The sequence below is a fragment of the Rhyacophila brunnea genome, unplaced genomic scaffold, assembly GCF_057557595.1.
Source record: "Rhyacophila brunnea isolate RB1 unplaced genomic scaffold, BYU_Rbru_1.0 scaffold_6, whole genome shotgun sequence".
In the NCBI taxonomy this organism is placed as follows: domain Eukaryota; kingdom Metazoa; phylum Arthropoda; class Insecta; order Trichoptera; family Rhyacophilidae; genus Rhyacophila; species Rhyacophila brunnea.
The window spans coordinates 1,603,519-1,625,006 of record NW_028233276.1 but is presented as its reverse complement, the minus strand read 5'-3'; the positions used below and the strand labels follow the sequence as shown (position 1 = coordinate 1,625,006).

The 21,488-nt window shown below is 34.5% G+C and overlaps 1 protein-coding gene across 2 annotated transcripts; it reads right to left on the bottom strand.

The window, feature by feature from the left end:
- Positions 1–370: 370 nt before the first annotated feature.
- LOC147065085 (uncharacterized) lies at positions 371–20,503 on the bottom strand. Of its 2 annotated transcripts, none has more exons than XM_085956268.1 (14): positions 20,271–20,503; positions 19,240–19,389; positions 18,138–18,271; positions 16,580–16,779; positions 14,685–14,929; positions 13,802–14,035; positions 12,012–12,096; positions 10,849–11,070; positions 9,379–9,551; positions 8,266–8,397; positions 7,852–8,013; positions 4,077–4,267; positions 2,460–3,106; positions 371–716 (listed from the first exon to the last, which is right to left on the bottom strand). In XM_085956268.1, exons 1-14 carry the CDS (start codon positions 20,382–20,384, stop codon positions 502–504), a joined length of 2,904 nt encoding a protein of 967 aa, XP_085812394.1. In that variant the 5' UTR covers positions 20,385–20,503; the 3' UTR covers positions 371–501. The 2 variants fall into 2 exon arrangements, with proteins under 2 accessions (XP_085812394.1, XP_085812395.1); XM_085956269.1 differs by having other exon boundaries at positions 2,460–3,103.
- Between the last annotated feature and the right edge of the window lie 985 nt (positions 20,504–21,488).

The window sequence follows — 21,488 nt, the reverse complement described above, 5'->3', positions numbered from 1 at the left end:
GTCATGTATACCTTCAGACTCGTGTCAGTGAGATCTACAAGATATCAAAATATGGTATGTCTAGGTCAGGTTGCTCTTCACAGTTTAGAAAAATGGACATATCGTGTTTTGCCATCTTACTACAGAAATATCATTTTAATATTTAAAAAAAGTGCTTAAACTACGAGTATTTTCAATTAAATCGTGTATAAAATTTTGCTACCTACCTCATATATTATAAAAAGTTTTTCCTAGATTAAAATCACTACCGACTAGAAATAGAATTGTCTGCCGTCAAAACAAATTGGTCATTTTGATTTATTTTGAGGGTAATGACATTACGTGATAACAAGTTGGAAGTAAAGCCAATCTACAAAAATATTTCTTCTTAATCTCAAACTTTTTAATGCACACCTCTTCACTACGGTACCCGAGATCAGCGCCATATACGGGTGATAGTAAATAACCACCGTTGTAACATCATGGCCGAAAACAGAATGAAGTTATATCATTTTTGTACTATCATTGTAATTCACTTTTGGGTTCCTTCTTCTCTGCAAATAGTGCCAGGACTGTTTGGTCGACAATTTCATCGGAGGCTTGCATTATCTGCAAACTCTCATCGTGCAGCGAGCTTCTGTCAGAGGTAAGCGAGTCATTTTGTCTGTTTGAGTCCTCCTCCGGTCGAAATATTGTTTTCTCAGTGCTGCGTGGTATTTGAGGCAGAGGGAAAGTTCCTAAAAATTAATCATTGTAAATATTTTTGTTTAATGTTGTTTTTCAATGTGTGTTTGGACCCAGAGTATGGACCTAATAGGTTAAGCAAGCGGCGCTAACATCCATTTTTTGTAAAAAAACAAAAATCTGTTATTACAACCTCCACTTTGTGGAAAAGTCCATATGATTTTAACATGGGTATATAATAATAAATATGTTTGTTTCTGAGTTGACTAAATCTCATAAATATATATGGAGCGCAATGCATATTCGCTATTTAGGCTTGACTTATGCATATGCAGTCTATGGTTAAACGATAATCATTAGTTTTTTTCTTTTGAAAATGATAACATATTCAAAATTTCAGTAGTTTTAATTGACAAACTGAGCTGAAGCTTATTAATCAGTTTGAAGATACCTTAGAAAGTTTTAACACCTACGGACTACTGAAAATAGGAGAAACGTCTTGCGGACCGCTAACGCATAAATAAATATTATCGGTTCAGCGGTATGAAACGACTATATTGCAAAACAATAAGTGCAAGTCGTTACCTTACTTTGAAAAGGTTCTAACTGACATTTTAGCCTAAAATGACTTTTTGGTGTAAAAAGGTTCCATTAGCCATATTTTATCATATACAATTCAATTCAATTCAATTCATTTATTTTACATATTGTGGACATTACAAATTATAAGTTTAAGACGTTCACAACATGACATTTAGAAACAACGAAATATTATTAAACAATATTAGGTACATAACAAAAGAGATAGATCAGTATTAAGTTATTCTACAGTATGAATGTGTAAATACAAATAAATTATATGGGTACAAGGAAGTACACCGGATGAGTTAAGCAGACCCTATTTTAATAATTAATAAAATAACGTCCACCTATACTCATCCTCACGTAGATGGAATATATCAACATCCGAAGCGATTTGGTTGAACAGAGTTATTGCCCTCCCAATTGCCATCACCAATGGCAGGTTAGTTCTGCTCCTCGGGAGAACAAACAACTGATGCTCCCGATTTCTAAGATAGTTATCAGGGATACACAAGTCAATACTACCAATACTACATTCATTTCAGAGTCATCTATTGTCAAATATGGGAATTGGCAGTATGCCGGAGTTCTATCTACATGTCTTTTTATATTGAAAATTATTACCATTCCAAATTTCAAACGCTCATAGCTCAAAACTTGGTCAAGTGCAATTAGAACCTTTTCAAAGTAAGGTAACGAAGTGATACGTCTGATCACGGTTGATTTCATCACGAAAAACCATTAATCCATTGAACAAAAACACAATGCACAAGCCTTGCTGGTGCATGGATTTTGAAGATTTTATTGGAATTTTTAGCATACTTAGGCGTTTGTACGCCGAAAATTCGCAAACCACCAGACAATTTCTGCGGACCACGGATTGAGAAACACTGAAACACAATCTAAGGCTTAGATAGTCTTATAATATTGTTAGTAGATTTGAAAACATTTATGAACAAAACCCTGAGGCAGACGAAGCAGCTGCACATGCACAAATGAATTTTCAGGACTGAAAAGCTTGACGAAAGGAGGTAGCTACTTTCAATGAAATACTATTATTGAATGTTTACTACTTATAAATTTGTGTCTTAGAAACCACAGTTGTGTTCAGATGTCAGATCATCAGACAAAATATTTGTTGTTGAACGACTTGTAATATACAGCAAAAAAGCAAGAAGACTATTACAAATATACTACCAATAAACTTGTCTCACCGATAACACCCTGCAGATGATAGTCCGTCCCGTACTTCTTGACTGTATTCTCCAAGTCTTTCCGACTCTTACCGGCCGATCCCGCCTTAGCGGTGCTGCTTTTGGCAAGCGACCACTTGGGCGGCGGAGGATTGTAAGCGTCCTTCCTCACAATGGGCTCTAGCAGCCCCTTCCTCGCCTTAAAACTGGCACCGACCAAAAATGGGTTGTTAATATCCCGTATGTAATTCGGATCATCTTTATACGAATACCCATCCTTGTTAATTGTATCATTTTCTATCTGATTATGATCAATAATAAATATTGAGTCATTATTTTGACTAGCGTCATCGATCTTTAAGGAATCTTTGACTTTAGGAACATGACCGTTTAGCACATTTTCCGACGGAACAAATCTGTTTTCTAAGCTGTCGGACTGATTGTCATCCAAACCATCCATTTGTTTTTGCGGTCTGTCGATCGTGGCGCTTTCCGTACTGTGCTGGGTTGAAATGGACAGCTTTGGTCCTATGTTGTTGACACTCAGCGTGTCCATGTTGCCACTGATGTAGCTTATTGTAGTTCCATTTGAGTACGGTGCATTTCCTTGTAACGGAGGTGCAGTTGCTAAATATTGGTGGACACCTCCAAACAGTTCCTCAGTTCTTCTAAAAGAAGAGAAAAACCACATCAGTACTAAAAATATGAAGTGCAATTTTATTTACCGGGTATTTTAAAATATATGAATACGTGTATTAATTAAGGCGCTAAGTACCAAAATAATAAAAACTGACATTTTTATAGAAAAATGTTCTACATACCAACGCCAATAACTTCAACTATAGTCTAAGTGACTCAAGCAAGTCAAAAAAATACAGCAAAATAATTAAACCTGTCGACGTTGAAGTCCGTTGGCGTGTTTTATTTATAATGGTGTAAGCAGCACTGCAGTGGTCAACGGCATTCAATATAAAATAGCTGACGATGGTGTGTTGACACTTGCGAGTTCTTAATACCTAAAATTATAGAAGCTGCCGTGATTGCTTCACACTGTAAAACTACATTTTTCAAAAGGTCTGCTTCATGAAATCTTACTGCAATGACTCAGTATTTTGTAACTACAGGCAATACTACTTTTTGGTACTTAGAGCCTTATTTAATACACGTATTCATATGATGATTTAATGATGTTTGATGTGCTAATATACGATCATAATGATTTCACGTATTGAACCACCCACATCAATAAAACTAGCTTGAATCCAAACCAACTAAAGAATTTAATTTTTCAATTTTCACCTCAATACTAGAACTAGATAAGGTCTTTATTTTCACTGTTTTTGAATTAGCTATTGAATATGATTCTACATTTCCTTCTCTACAATATGATACAACTAGGTAAGTCAGAAGTTAATGGGAACTGTATTAATTTTGTGTAATTTTTACAATAAGTGCTAATACCTCGATACTTTCCTACCCTAGATAGCTGCCGTAGCAGGTCGAAAGCAGTCTTGTGTATAGAATAGATGTGCTGATATCTCTATCATTTATATAGATATCACTATGTCATTTGCACTTACTATGGTTTTACACCCACTGTGCGAATTATAAATGATGAAACATTCAAAAGTCTGTTACCTGGTCAATGGAATCATGACAGTTTGGGATAAACCGTTGATGTGTGAATTGTTTGGATTGTAAATGTTGTGACTGAAGTGGTCAACGGTGGAATTACCGGCCACCATGCCCACCACTTCCATCACTCCAATTTGGGTCGTCCTCACGTGGTAAGGGAAGTTTTTGTTCGCAAACACTGGCAGAGTCAGTAGCTGTACAGAAAAAAAAATATAAGTATGGAGGTATATTACTTTAAAAATTACCTAATCCGTACTATTTTTGTAATACGATCGGGAAGAATGTAAAATGAAAATGGTGATGCAATTTTGCTTCTCTCAGGTTCGAATACTGTGTCTGATAAATCGTCTCTGTTCTGGCAGAACACACTAACTGGAGAATACTAGTTTTGAGTAATTTGACTTTGAAGTTGTTAAAATGTTTGAAATAATGGTCTATCATGTGAGTTTATTAAGTAATCGTAAAAAGGATGACTTTAAAATAAAGACTGTTTATTTATTAAGAAGGTTTCCAGATGGTAAAGTTTTAAATAAGGAACATTTTGGTACTAACTCAATATTTCATTTATTCGAATTAGTGTCTTCTGCCAGAACAGTGACGAAATTCACACTTAGTTTTTTTTAATGTGTGTTTTGGACCCCAGAGCATCGAGCTAATATCACTGAGTGACTGACGTCAATTTCTCAGAAAAAAAACCTGTTAAGAAGTGTTTAAAAAATACAAAAAAGTCTTACAAATAAATGTAAGTACAGTATAACCCCTATTTTACGTTTTTTAAGGGACTGGAAAAAAAAACCTAATCGGAGGGAAAATGTAAAAGTGGGGTATTGAAAAAAAGAACATTAAAATTTTATGTTTCTAAAAAAATAACGTTTTATTAAAAAACAACATTCAATTTAAATTTTTATTGAAAAAATCATGTACATATGTATATTAGTTTGTTGCATTTTTGTTTTTTTGTTTTTTGATATGTCATTCTCTTTCAAGACTATATAAACATTTAAAAGTGTCATCTTGGATATCAGCAAAGCTTGTAAAGTAGGTTTTTAAACCCTCGGTGAACCTCATTGCTTCTTCTTTTGTTGGAATATCAACCTCGTCTTCATCAGACAGTTCTTCAGAAGCGCGCGTAACTTGCATATTTTGAATATTTCCGACGTAAATCGCGGGAAAGAAAGACGTAAATGCGGGTATTAAATGTACTGAAATACATCGGGACCGAAAAAATTACACGCAATTGCCGGGAAAACGTGAATACCGGGCACGTAAAAACGAGGTTATACTGTATATCGTCACCGTTCAGGCAAAAGTCACCAACCCTGAAAATGGCAGTTTTGAGTTGAGTATGTCACCCGAAGCGTAAAATTATGTTCTTTAAGATGCAAAACTCACCACGGTACATTAGTTAGTAAAATTTTGCTTAAATCCGAATTATTTGTTTTTCACTAAATGACTTTCGATAAAATCTTAACAAGCAAAAGTCATTATAGGTGAATAGACATTATTGACTATACAAAAAAAATAAATCCTTCGTTATAAATATACAAGCAAAAGTCACTATACTATGGATGGTGAGTTTTACTGATCCTTCTTTTGGCTAACATTGTTCAGATTATTAACAAGCAAAAGTCACCAAACCATAATTGAGCTACCTTGCCTCCTTCAAAACCTTCCAGATGTTTTAATTAGCATCAAAAAGTAAAATTACATTAAAGATATTATTAAGAAGACATGAGAAAATAATTTAATGTAGATAAAACCTTAAAAACATTAAAATCTGATTTTTCCTGCATTTTCAAACTTTCAAATTGCGATATCTCAAAACTATGTTTTTAGGGTTGGTGACTTTTGCCTGAACGGTGACGATATATAACACACCGTGAGTGTAAAACCAAGACGTGTGCAAAAGATATATTTTGGAGATATTAGGGTTTGAAGTCTTCGTTTTGTTAGGACAAATAGAGTTTCTAATAAAAAACCATAATATTTGGTTTATATCTACATTATATTACATGTTCTTTCAGTTACTTCACTTTTACATTATCAAGTTCACGACTTTTGCAGTTGTTTCGCATTTAATCTCGAAATTTAAAAATTTGCACATGTCTTGGTTTTACACTCACGGTGCGATAATATTAAAAAATAATGACAACATAGCCATACATATTTTCTTCGGTTTTTTAAATTATTTTTACCAATAAAATTTACCAATTGGAAATACGGAAACGACGAAATTCATGCATAAATGACATCGTATAAAAAATAGCAGGCAGATAAAACATTCTTCAAGAATAAGCTTTACGTTTAATTTAACTTGCATAGGCCGGTCCTTAGGTTTTATGCGTCACACTTAATATTATCACACTGACCTCATCGGGCGGCAGGGAAAGCCGTGCCGCCAATCTCTGATTTTGATAGATTTACAATCATTTTACAATGCTTGAGACCACTCTAACAAGAGAATGCCTCATCTGATCGGAGCAATTCTTGCGTCAATTTGTGCATAAAGAACCATACTAAGTAATACAGTAATAATACTCAATTATAATTTTTGAAAAACTGCTCAGCACGTCAGACAGTCAAAAAATAATATTTAGGAAATTTTGATACGCGTACGGAAAAAGGTTCGCCAACCCTGATATAGACCAACAAGGGAACCCGGATAAAGTCGTCCCTTTAAAGAATGATGATAAAAGGACAGATTATATAATATCATAGTAAATCATAACAAACATATTTTATTATATTTGTATGTCATATTCAATTATGTACGAGTTATGAAAAATAACATAGTCAAATATATTCATTAAAACCTCTTAATTAATAAAAACTACAGCAATGTCTATTACTACTTGCTACACCAAAACCTTCTTATTAGAATGTCTTCATTATCTTAATATGTGCAAATGCAGTATGCAAGACTAAGAGCCGAGCCACACCGGGCGACTCTGGTCTCGAGACCAGTCGCGCGACTGGTCTTCCTGGGCGATTTACTCGGGCGACTTGCAGGCGACCAGAGAGGCAGCCAATAAATAATAATAATAATGAATGTACGTATCTACGCAAGTATGCAAAAAATACGTTCTCTCCGCGCGTGGCAACCGGGAGGCAGCCAATAATCCGCTCACTCACTTTTAAGATGGACATCGAAGACGTTGCACTCGTGCTGTATTTGCGGCATTAAAGATTCTTGGAAAAGAAGAAGAAAAAAGGATCTGGACTCATCCTTTCGTCGCAGCTCGCTTTCTGTCTGGAGTGTTTATCACGTTGTATGATGATTTAAGAAAATACCCTGGCAAATTTTTCAACTACGTTAAATTGTCGATATCATCATTTGATTAATTATTGACTCTGTGCAAGAATGACCTAACCAAACAAGATACTATCCTACGGAAGTCTATACGTCCCGTTTGTATCTCTATAATGAACATATCCGTATCGAACGCCATGGCTGATAATGAATGTACACGCAAGTTATGCAAAAAATACGTCCTCTCTGCAGCGTAGCTGCTCACGACTAATCGCCCAGTGTGGCAGCACTCAATACATAACTATATGTTTTCATACATTGCTACCGGTCGCCCGACCAGAGAGACTGCGAGACCAGACCGAGCGCAAGAACGTGATTTTACTGATCGCCCGACTTTATTACTTGCGCGACTACTGGGCGACCAGGTGTGGCATGCTCCATATAACTGCATGCATCGGTCTGGTCTCGGCGACTGGTCTGGCGACCAGAGTCGCCCGGTGTGGCTCGGCACTAAATAGTATAACTTACCAGAAATGAAATGTGTCCGCAGAAAGTGATGAAGAGCAAGACAGCAATAACGACACTCTCCCTCACCCATTTGTCGATGTAATTGTTTGCCGTGAGAATGAAGAATGGGCCCGCATAAAACCACAGTGTTCCACAAAGACAGAAAGGATAATAGAACACTCCCTGAAACATAACAAAGTAAACTTATCGTATTACGTTTACAGCACATTTGCGGACTTACATGCAAATTTTGCACATAAACTCCAGATGCCTGCTTGTTAACATTAAACTGTATTCATACCGAAAACAGATAATATTGAAACTAAGTGAATCAAACTGTCAGATATCTAAACACAACATTGAACTGGAGGAGCATCTTGTGATTAAATAAATAATTGTATAAAAGCCAATTAACATAACATATTGGATACTAACTTTTTCAGGATATTTCTTAATGGTAAAAATGATCGCATAACCAAACATGAACCATGCGCAAATTCTCAATACGATCAAACCATATCCAGCCGGGCTCTCATATAAATACAATACTTCGCCAGGGTCAAACATCTGAAATGAAAAACGAAAGATCGAGTAAAAAAACAAATACTATTTTCATCCACATGCAACCAAGTCGTGAGCCTAATACTACAAGGTTCTAAGTGTTCGTCCTTGAAAAAACAAACCCAACAAAGAAGTAGTATTCTAAGCTACCTCATTGTTACTTTTGTTTCTCCAAGGACAAAAACTTAGAACCTTGTAGTTCTCCACTCGCGAAGTGTCTCCTTGTTAGGAGATTAAGTATGGTATACAACACTACGATAACATTCATAACTATTCAGATTAACCAATCATGTAGAGGCTTTGTATAACCCTACAACTGTCATGTTGTTGTCTATGGTCATTTATAGATCATAGACAATGACGCAAACAGAAATGCAACAGTTGTCTTTCAGCCTTCCTATAATGTAGTCGACACGCGCCACCGTTCCGTGTCTCTCACCATATCTAAATTCCAAAATATAATGTAAACCTTTCAACTCAAACTAAAGCCAATGTGACAGTCATTTCTTTGCGCCGAGTTATCCGAGCTTCATTGCTTCAAAATAAAACCATGAAAATACCAACACATGTATTATTCATCACTGCCTGAACATATTATGTCACACACACACACAAGCAACCATCTGAACTTAAACTTAATAAACTATATACTTAATAACACTACGTTCATCTTCATTTCATTCACGTTCATTTCCGGATATGGGCTTAATTATTGAATTTAGAAAGACGGTCAAATACATCAAACCATCATTATTTAGAAGAATATTAAATTTATGATAAATTTGAATATCATTTGTATATAATAATGAAATGTCAAAAGACGACCAGAGATGGCAGTTATAAACAAGATTTTATAGCCTATTCTTTAATACAGAACTCTTATTTCTATGGTTATCATTTCATAATACATTAAAAACATTGTGTAATCTCTATCAACCGTCATAATGGAGATAAGAATAGTAGTAAAACTATTATTTCAATACTGACCTGCGCCTGGTAGATGAAGAGAGAAGTATACGTAATGAAATAGCAGCAAATGAAGACAGTCAATTTTACTGTGAAGCCGACTTTCAAACGGGCTCGAGTTATTGTATATCCTTTAGCCATTAAAACTAATAAGAGGAGGTACGTTATTTCTGATATGCCGCATAACAGTTGGCCTGGAAACAAATCATACAAATTAAATTAATAATAGTATTAAGACCACACTTAGAACCCTCTGTTGCCATCACCTTACAACTGCATCATATTTTAAAATTATAATTTACCACACACGATAATTCCGAGTTTAATCTACACTATTTTAATAATTGCCTGTTAGAAAAATTATTGTGTGCTATAATAGTTTAAATTATGAAAAAACGAACTGGAACATGGGCTCAAATTCTGTGAAATGAATTCATAGCACAATCTTATAACTTATAACTTATAACATAACTAGAATAAACCTCAGAAATATGGATTGAAGAAATCTTCGACTACGTTGGATTCAAACATGTCGCTTGCTCTGACGACTAAGCTACCGGGTCGGGTAGTTCTCCCGCGAACATTTCATAATACCTAGAGTAGCCTACATACAACCGTAACAGTTCAGTGGACTATAAAAGGATGGGGATGATTGAATGCTTGTTATACCAAGGATGTCCGGCACTGACATTTAATGATAATGATGTGGTTCTCACTCACTAGCACTACCACTCTCGCGCGATAACTGGTTATTGAGTCCCCCTTTGAGCGGCGATTGATGGTCAAAACCAGTGCACGTAATATTTTACATGTGTTGACAGAATGACTGCCTGTTCATTGTAGGCCTGGCAAGGATAATGATGTTAGGTAGGTAAGACATTTATATTGTATTAAGGCCGCCATAATTGACCCAACCACCTCCTGTGACAAAATTGAAATTTTACAGGAGAGAAAAACAACGCACAAAAAATAAGGTAAACAAACTTTCAATTTGTTTTATAAGCTTTCAATATTTGATTTATCTAAATAACAGGTAGTAAAGAGCTCGTGGTCATTGAGTGTTTGTAACACTTTCAATGTGATATGTACTATATAAATTGGAAATATTATAGTGTTACTAAAATGACATGTGTTAAATCGATGGTTTCTTTAATTATTAATATTTAAATATTGGTGTTAAATAGAACATTAAGGGTTTTACTAAGCTACTATGAACAGAAAACAATAAAAAACATTTAGATAAAATCGTAACTTAGCTAGTTTTATCTAACAACAAATTGACGATATACTGAGGGTTACATCCAAATTCCACCAACAGATGGCTGCCATCTGTGTGTTTGAATGACCGTAATAATTAATAATAAATTGATAACAGAGCATCTGGATTACTCTGAATTTATATTTACTAACTAAAATAAAACAAAACTTAATTTCTAAATATATAAACTACCACACTTTTATGCGGGTAATTGTAATCAATCGTTCATTCACCCATAACTTTGGAGTTTCCCGCTCCGACTCCATTAACGGCGTACTTGGTGTAGGCCAAACTTTGGAGTAGGATCCCAGCCTTCTGGAGAACGACGGAGAACACAAACAGTTTGTAAGTGGTGTGCAGCATCTGCCGAGTCTTCAGTTCCACACTACACATGACCAGCGCAATTATCATCAGGACATAAGCAAAGCAGAAGGCCATCAGAATCGGGAGGACATCTGTTAAATAAAATAAAAAATATTGAAATTTTCGTCTGGCAATGTGGCCTATCTACAAAGTTATACTTTCATTACATAAGAGCCAAAAAAATTATGTAATTATTTTATTTTATAGGAAGCTAAGAGATTTTTTTATTCAATTTAGTTTATATAGTTTTCTGTTCTTTATTTCAACTTCAGTGAAACCCTGATTTTACGTTTTGAAGGGACTGACAAAAAACAACGTAAAATCATACAAATTGGTTTAGAGCATAATATTATGTCAACATGTTCTGTCACCCCTTTTTGGGAATGTTTCTTTTATTTTGAAAGGACACAATGTTTATCATTGCTGATACATTATTTAAATGGGCGTAAGTAAAAAAACAACATAAAACGATAAACTTAAACAATCGCCTTGGTCGTGGGCACTGCAGACATATCCATAAATAAAAGCACACATGCGTCTGGAATTTATTTCTATGATTTCATGCATTCATGGAATTGAATATGTTCAAATAAATTGGATTTTAAATTAGAATGTGTAATTTTAAGAATTGAGAATAATTCTCGAATCTCGAGAAATGAAAAAAGTCGAGAAATCACAAGCTCATGAATTTACATTTGAGTTTAGTTATGGGCAGTTAATATTATTATGGTCGCATTGTTCGAATTGTCGATGCTCGACTCAGATTCTGAATATAAAAAGTTTTTCCACAATGTTTTCAGGTAGAAGTGCTGAGTCGCATCGACTGTCTTTACTTAGGGTGACGTCTATAGGAATTTTGACAAACTTCGCTTGTCATATTTGATAGTTAGGATTATTTTCAAATTTTATGAAGTTTTTTTAATTAATCATTGATATGCAATGCAATGTATTTTTATTAATATAAGTATAAAGAATACCAATTTAGTAGATACTATGCATTACTATTATTAGCTAGTTAAAATACCTAACTTACAGAATTCATCAGCAGAAAAGTGCTCATGCCAATAATCTCCAGGTGGTCCATTTGTCATCAGAAACTTATATTTGACATCCAACCCCTTTAAAATTTAAAAAAATTAAATTAAAATAAAATAAACATATAGTGGGATTACTGGTTTTTGCAATAAATGTTTCAAAAGTTTTTCTGAGTTGGCAACAGAAAAGACGCAAACTTACTACGACAGGGATGGCGAACCTATGGCACGCATGCCGCTAGTGGCACGCGAGATGATTTTGCATGGCACGCGAATGTTTTATTTTGCAGAGAGAAAAAATTACATATTAAAAAAATGCAAAAAAGTTTTACAAATAAATATATTCCAGCATAATATTAAAAAATAATGACGACTTAGCCAAGCGTGTTTTAATATTATTTTTACGAATAAGGCATCAACCACTGATTTTGATCGATTTATCGACACACATTTTGATCGATTTACAATGGTTGAGAACCATCAGGCAATTAAAAATTAAAATATTCTTTTAACAAACCTGATGAAATTTATCGGCAGTCATTCAAATACAAACAGCTGATTGTTATTTTGCTTCAAACATAATCGCTAAAAATGAAAGACGAAAAGAAGAATGTATGAAGGAAGTGTGGTGAAAATGCTTCCATGACCTCTTTGAGCATGAAAAAAATTATTCAAAGAATAAAAGATATAGAAATGCTAGAAACACAGTGACAGATAGAATCTCGAGAACTCAATAATTGTAATGTTCAAACTTTTCTAATCGAATTGTTGTTCCCCTTGAAAAACTGCTTGGCACGTCAGACAATCGAAAAATAATATTTGGGAAATTTTGGCACGCGTACGTAAAAAGGTTCACCAACCCTGTACTATAACAACCAATTAAAGTAATTTATTTTTCTTTGTACATTCACTGCTTGCGATTTTCTTTTACTATGAAAATAGAGAAAAGAATGATCGACAATTTGAAATATCAGTCTCCTGAAATAATTGACATTCTGCTTACGATAGAACGAATACAAGGGCACCAGTTATGTGACTTCATAGATAAATGTAGTGTCTAATTACAAAAAAAATAAGTCCATATTTCAATGTTAGTACTTAGTAAATGATGTTTTTGTGTGTCAAGCGTAACTGGTTGGCTTTAAAGTTGGTTTCTTTTTTTCATGGTATTTTATTTTAAAATTTAAGCAATACGCCTACAGAACCAATCCTAGCAAAGCGAAGCCAAATTGGAGCATTTTTGCCAGCCCCCTAGGCATGGCCCGACAAGGAGGCAGCTGATAAGACTCTGGAGACACGGGCTATGGGGTGGGGCCCAGCGTGGAGGGTCGACCAGCTAAGTGAGATAAACACGCATAACAAATTTGCTTTTATAGTAAAAAAAGGTCGCCTATGAAATTTTTAAGAATATTAACATTTTAAAATATGTGATATAATTTTTGATTTTATTGTGTGACGAGAACCATTATAACACTAGGAATGTCAACTATTCATTAAAATCGTTATTTATATTATTGGTGCAATAACGCACTTATTATCTTCTGCTCATGTACTTCTCTACATGAGCAGAAGATAATAAGTGCGCACACTGCCCTTAACTTTGACGATACGGAGGGGAGCCCACCAAAGATTCTGACCTACGGCACGCTTCAGGATATCGAGGCCATGCCTCTAGGTATTTTTTTTGACCCAAGTTTATTTGAAAATTAGTAGTCCTTTTTTGCCATCACTTCCATACGTTGAGGCTCCACCTAGAATGTTTTATTCAACATCTTTGGTCAGTACATACCTTATTTTCCCCACAATTACTGATTGCGATAAACCACCATCGTTCCCTGGCTGATCGAAACCTCCTAGAATTGTGACAGGTGACGACCAGCTTCAAATTGAGGCCAGACTCCTGCGATGGAGGCTCAGCTCCGGAAGGTCTTGGTGGTGAATCGTTGAACTTCTTGGGCCGCCCGAATTCTCCACTCGGCTTCAACAACTGTCGCTTACGTCGTTTTAATATTGAACGTCTTCTCTGTAAGGCAACAATTATTAATGAACATTATTAAGTAAAACAATATTATTTAGAAGTTTCAAATAAACCTGAAGGATTTGTAAGAACTTTTTGTATTAATTATAACATTTGAAGGCAATTGCAATTTTTTTTAGTGTGGTTCAATTGGTAATTATAGAAAATTTATATTCTTCGCCTTGGCAACATAAACAAGATGGAGACCTGTTTTGATATTTTTTATAGGTACTGTAAATGAAGCTATTAGTTTTGGTAATCCCATTTTTATTTTTTTTATATTTTTCTTGATTCATGTATATAATATTGGATTTTGGGGTGTGGATCACATTATTAGCTAGGTACCCAGGTTGGATACGCGTGATCAAAACAATGATAGTTCATTGTATATAAACCTGTTTTACGCTTTTGCAAGCAAAGTGTTCTCATCCGTACCGCCGTGGTAAATAAATCACCAAAAACAAAAGTGTGATGTTTGCCACAAATAAATCAGCACTGCAAAATAATTTTCAACTAATTTAATCATTAGCCTTAGTAACATTTTTCAGATTCACTTTCGTATATTTAAACTTAGTGTCTTCTAGTGAAGGTTTTCTTCAATTCAGTTGCACATTACTATATTAGGAACGAGTGAGTTTAACATTACGTGACTTACCAGATCAGAGGCATCAAAGAGTGTTTCAACGTCTCTCAAGTTAATCATCATGTCACTCTCGTTGGCATTCCCCTCGTCGCTGTGCATTGGCAATGTTGCCGTCTCCACTTCTTCGAACCCTTCCAATATCTCTACATCGTCATTATCATTGTCAATGTTGCCGTTAACTGCTACACTGTCGTTGTCGATCTTACTTCCAATACGCTGGGTTACAGTTTCCATATCCATCAGTTCCATACCATAACCTAGAGTTGAAGAAATAAGACACTCGACTGGTTAGCCAATTTTCTACAAGTATAAATTTCTAGACTTTCAAAAAAATTGCGGCATCTTACAGCGAGCGAGAAGGTCACCTCTCATCAAGGTATCATGTTAAACCAGAATATAAATCACGCACATTCTAGTATTATCATCAAGTATTTGATTAACGATAGACGTTTACTTATATATCATACCTATACTATTTTATTTGTTGATAAATGACACATGCAGATATTGCGATTAGTTAAATATCAAAAGATAAGTTTCAGCACAAAAAGTTAATGATTAGAACTACTCGAATGCCTGAATGGAGGTATTGATTGGACATGTCTATCGACAAAATATTTGACAGAAAATGAATACTGGCATTAAAGAGTGCACGGGAACGTTTGATTTATAAAAATGGTCACAATTTTTGTATAGAGTGAGGATAAGAAAATGGATCATTTCTACAAGCTCGTGCCTGTTGATGAGGAACGTGTCCGGAAATTTGTACGTATGCATCACACTTCACCGTGAAATGTTGTATCGGAAATATATGGTCGTATATTAAAAACTGTCCACACTCTTTGGGTCGTATAGTACTGACATAAAATTCAAATAATATTCTAAATAAAACACGGTTCTTGTCAGTTTACAGGAAGCCACGGGAAACAAATTTTGAAAATAGCCGATATACTGCATTATTTGTTAGGTTAGGTTTTCATTCTTGAATTGAGGCGCCTAATTCCAAAAAGCTATAAGTCCACATTTGGTCAAAATCGAGAAAAAAATACGCACGTATTCTTTGTATAATTTTACACAATATGTATTGATCTATAAATTCCAAAACGCGACATAACCCTACGAAAAAAAAAATTTTTAGTCTCGATTTATTACAAAAAGCGCCAAGTCCGTTTTTCATATTATTTAAAGCTTGGTTGATTTCGTGCGTGTTTATGTCAACCAATAAGGGAACGTTTAATATTGAAAAGGGCGTCTCCCATGCTGTAGCATCTGGTAAACTTATGACAGTGCCACGGAAATATGTGCCTTATGCGGGATAAATTAAAAAGTGAAGTACAAGTAGCGCTAAGTCCAATTTTATTTTGTCTATATTTATTACATTATTAAGAGTTTATCGGCTGAAACAAATTGCCATTTGGTTTTAATTTCGACATAGAATACAACGGAAAAAAAATCTCACGTTAAAACAAATAATTGAAGCTAGAAACATAAAAACGTTGTTTCCCGAAAATATTGAATTGTGGACTTGTCGCTTTTTGTAATTAGACGCCTCAATTCATGAATATTGCCAAAATCAGAGATGACCGTATAATATACAGTCATCTCTTTCCGATAAGAAAGCTCACGGCGAACTTTGCTATGGTGAAATGTAACACGTACAATTTAAATGTAAACGATGAGGAAAAGGTTGGCAGTTGTCACCTTGATTTTAGTGTCCGTAAATCAATTACCTACCTTCATTTTTTCAATATTAAGACCATGAGGAACCACAGCGTTGTGCTATGACCTCACCGGAAATCAAACCCGGAACCCCCAGTATGAAAAACCAGTGCCATGAGCATAGGATTATTAAGGCCGCCTCTTATTAATCATGATCTTAATTCTAATAAATTGGATACTACACTTACTGGAATCAGTTGTTTCAGTTGAAGAGTAATTGCTCTCGTAAATACTTGTGGTCTTCAGGAATTGATGAAAATATCGAGGATCTTGGGTGGACGCGTTGGGCGTGTTGGGGTCAATCGGAGTTTTAGCTTTTCGGGTTGCATTCTTTTTTGAAGCATCCGGCTGCTTACCCTTGTTCTTCTTTGAAGGTTTTTGAGTGGTACTGGAAATGTATATTAACATTAAAAACCATATGATATTTATGCACCATGGTGGTGAAGTTGGCAGACCGCCTGTCTTTAAACCCGTGGGCGTGGGTTCGATCAAATTTGTTCACGGTATAACTTCCTTTTACTATACTTATTATATTAAATCAGTGGTTCTTAACATTTTCGAAGTCACGGTGCACTTTTGATCATAAGAAAAAAATGCGGTGCACCAAAATCAAACGGTCAGAAAACAAAGAAAAATATGCGAACATAACTTTTATTACAAATTAAACAGATTACATAACAGTCATAGAAAAAAAATATTAAAGAAAAGATATATACCTACATATATGGAAAAAACTGTACTTACTTAACTAAAGTTACCCTTAACAAAATGGAATTTATTTGATGTGAAAATCAATTAATGTGAGTAATCAACTTGAGCTTGTTGGATTTTGCAGATTTCAGAAATATTAGGTCGAATATTTGATTTAGCTACCATCAATTTCCTCGTCTAAATTCGTAAGTCTTTCTCATTTTTTAGTTTTGATATTTAGTTATTATTGAGAAACCCGAGATCACATAAATTAATATAATGTTGAAAACTGTAACACGATTTTCAGTGCCCTCATGTAGCTGGACACAGAAATCCAAAATTCTCCATAGTTAAGTATATGAGAAAATTTAATTTTTTGATTTTATGATCTGTTGACAAGGTGACCAATTTTATTCTTCTTTTTCTTGGTACATTTTCATAATTTCGCGTATGACTCTTTCGGTTTTCACTATATCGCAGATTTTTCTGCTTTTATCATTTTTTTCGCGGTGCACTTGCAACAAGCTAGCAGTGTACCAGTACTCCGCAGTGCACCGGTTAAGAACCACCGTATTAAATCCTTGAACTGCATAATAATCAGGACTGGTTTCAGGGGAGTTGACATCTTCTAAGCAGTATCTACGGGCTCTACGAAGATTGCAGCGCAGTTCAATCAATTAAGATTGGGAGACTGCGATGGCTAGGTCATGTGCACCGTATGAATGACAATGAACCGGCATAGAGAGTGATGTCCAGCAATCCAATAGGACGTAGAAGAAGAGGGAGGCCAAAGATTCGCTGGTTAGATGGAGCTGCCAGTGACTGCCATATTCTGGGGGTACCAAATTGGAAAGCGGCCACACTGGATACGGACAGGTGGAGGGAGCTGTTGGAGGAGGCCAGGACCCACACTGGGTTGTCGCGCCCCTGATGATGATGATGATGAAGCAGTATCAGACATCAATTTATTCACCAAAATGATCATAGAAGTCTTTGAATGGACACGCACTGACAAAAAAAGAATTGTAATATTTCTAATAATTTTATTTGTCATACTTTGTTTTACTTGGATTTGAATCCACGGTCTTCATAACACATCCTGAGAATTCAGTTTCTGGGTACCAGTGCGATAATGGAATGAGTTGATTTTGACCCGCCTTATTCAACACTGCTTCCCTCTGTTGACAAGTCTGAAACATAATATTATTAGTAACCACATTATTTTACAGTAGTATCTCCAAAGTATGGATTTTTATCCTGATTTCATTTAGTTTCATATGAACATCAGAAAAAGCATGGACGTATGGTGAATTTAGACTTTTGGTTTGTAGGTTAGGTTAGGTTAGTTGGTTCAATGAGTTCAATAATTAGGAAGAGACCACTCGGGAGAGTAAATACGGGGATTGCGGATGGGATCCTTTGAACCTACATGTCGAATTAGCTGCTCAAAATGAAACTAGTTGAGCTAAAGATAATTTAGACTTTGGAAGACCAAATATTGATTTGAAATATATACTATTTGCTTTGTTCAGGGGGTTCACATAAAAGATGTTTTTTATTAATTTTTGTTGATTAAGAGGTATTAATGATCAAATTTTACTGTTTTACTTTAAAATTAAATTTACTTGCACATGATTGAATACGAAACACAAATATAATAATAGTCTATCATGGTTTTAAAATTTTTTATCATCTTTCCACAACGTATCCACTTTGGCCGTACTTCCCCTAATCTCTCTTTCCATATCTCCTTTTAATATCTACAATAATACCTTGGTCTTGGGCACTGCATACATGACGTCTATAAATAGAATACACACATGCGTCTGGAATTCATTCCAATGATATTATGTATTGAATTGATTATATACAAATCAATTGAATTTTTAATTTTAATTGTTAGGTACGTAATTTTAATTGAATTTTGAATATTTCAGGTGTAAGTGGGAAATAAAATTGTGAAACTAGGAATTAACCCTACTAAAATGATAGGACTGCAGAAACTTCACGCAAAAGCAGGAAAAAGGGAATTCAGGGAATGCAAAATCGGGGTTCCATTGATATGTAATGCCACCAAGAAACGATCCAAAATATACATATCGTTTTGGTAAATTATGTAAACATGTTACAATAAATATGTAAATATTATGAAACTCACTTTATTGCTGTGGTAAACACTTGGCCATTGACTGTCATCATCAAAGTAGAGAAGTAGATTGGGCAAACCAATATCCCTATTGAATTCAATCTGATATTCAAACTGCCCGTCAAAAGAAAGGAAACAAAACCTCGCCAGAAATGCCCAATTCTGTAAATATAAATTTACTAATAACAGACAAAAAATTGCTTTCTTTATTTATCGATTTAAATAATGAAATAAAAATAATTTAAATTGTGTCTGACAGACTCCATTCTTTCCTAAATGAAAGTACACCCGAGCCTCTTTTTGCATGGTTTCGAAATAACACGGTTTAAAAAAAGTACCGATTATTTTTTATTATCTTTTATTTACACTGGTTTTTTTTGCTTTAACACGGTTAAGAATAAAAATACGTATGTATGTACATATTTATCAAAAAATTGCGTTGCAATGGACCGCACACCACTGCTGCACACATATGTTGTCACCGGATGCCGCCCAGACATACATACGTATATACATGGCGCCACTAGTCAGTCACTTCGGGTTCGATACGAGAGACGCGCTGTGTGCTTCGGCATCAGCGCAATTAAATAAATATATTCCAGCGATGAGAGTGATTTTTCGCCAGAGAAAAACAGCAGTAAACGGGCACGATTATTGTCAAGTAACGAGACTGAATGAATATATTCCTCTATGCTAAATTTAATTTAAATCGAAAACTATGTATTTTTATGTACCTATACCTACTTAAATATTTTTATGTATACTTAAATATTTTAATGTAGGTATAGATAATAAATAAATTCGATTTATTTTTGAAATCAAGAATTTCGTTAATTTTAAGTAATGGAACCTATCTACCATTTTTGTATGGGCACCTTATCTTTTTTTACACGGTTTTGTTTTGCACGGTAGTCTTTGGAACGTATCCCCCGTGCAGAAAGAGGATCGGGTGTATGTCTAGTAAATGTAATTAAAGAATTTATTTTACAATGCACAATATTGTTTAAGTATCATAAAGTTCAATAAATCTATGTTATTTATACCTGAGATGTTTTCAAATGTCCCTCCACCCATTTGGTAGTTGCCGGGCAAAACAAATAGAACAGGATAAAGAATATTGATAAAACATTGTTAGAATCCTTTATCCTTATTTCCATTTTATCTTTTTGTTTTCCACCTATGCTATACTTTGACAAATAATCTCAAAATTCATTCTTTGTTCTTCTAAAGAAATATAAATCTTTTTTTTCTATATTTTTAGGCTGCTACTAAGCGTTTACATCTAAAAAAGTAAAAAAAATATTGTTCATATTATTACTAAATTGTATTATTACTCCTGCCTTGTAAATTATTATTAATAATATGTTCTATAGACTCTTTATTCTACATTGTCTCTAATGACCCTTCAATCACTGTAGGTAAATAATCTTCAGAAATCATTGCAGGGAGAAAAAAGTATAATTGTGAACGTGAGTGTCTTCACTTAACACAATCCTAAAGCCGCATTTAGACCAAGCGAACGAATGTTTGTTCTTCCCCCAGTTCAGCGAAATTCTTATGCTCGCTCAACAAAAAGCGTTAACGTCAAGAGAATTTTGCTGGAGTGGGGGAAGAACAAACATTCGTTCGCTTGGTCTAAATGTGGCTTAAGATTATGCCAGATGACTATAACCTTTTTTTATAATCTAACAATATTACTGTCTAACACAATCAATTTGTTAAGCCCCAGAATATCAGGAACAATCTATAAACCTATTTCAATTGTAATTAATATTATTGAATACTGAAGACCGTGTTGATGAAATATGAAAACTAAATACAAAAAAAGAACACTTTTATTTATTAAACGTTTATAAAATAGTTCAGTTTATCCAAAGATGTTGATGAAAAACTTCCATATTTTACCTACCGTTTTTCACTGATGATTATTACAGTTTTGAGGTTAGTTTCTGTAGTAGCCACGATTATTGCAGGCTTAATAATATCATATTGACATTAATTGCCTATAAACTACATTATCACTATTGTTACCTTGAGTTTTCTTACAATAACACACACTGACAGCAGTTAGAATGATTGAAGATTATCTACAATCATTATTTCCCATTCGGCGGAGTCACAACAACTGTTTTTATTTATTTAAATGAACAAGTTCAAGACCAACCATACCACATTTCCATTATGTCGGAAACACTTCCTCTTCCAAACTAAATGCAAATATCTATGGGGAGCTAATGTGAATTGAATTTGTAATAGATATG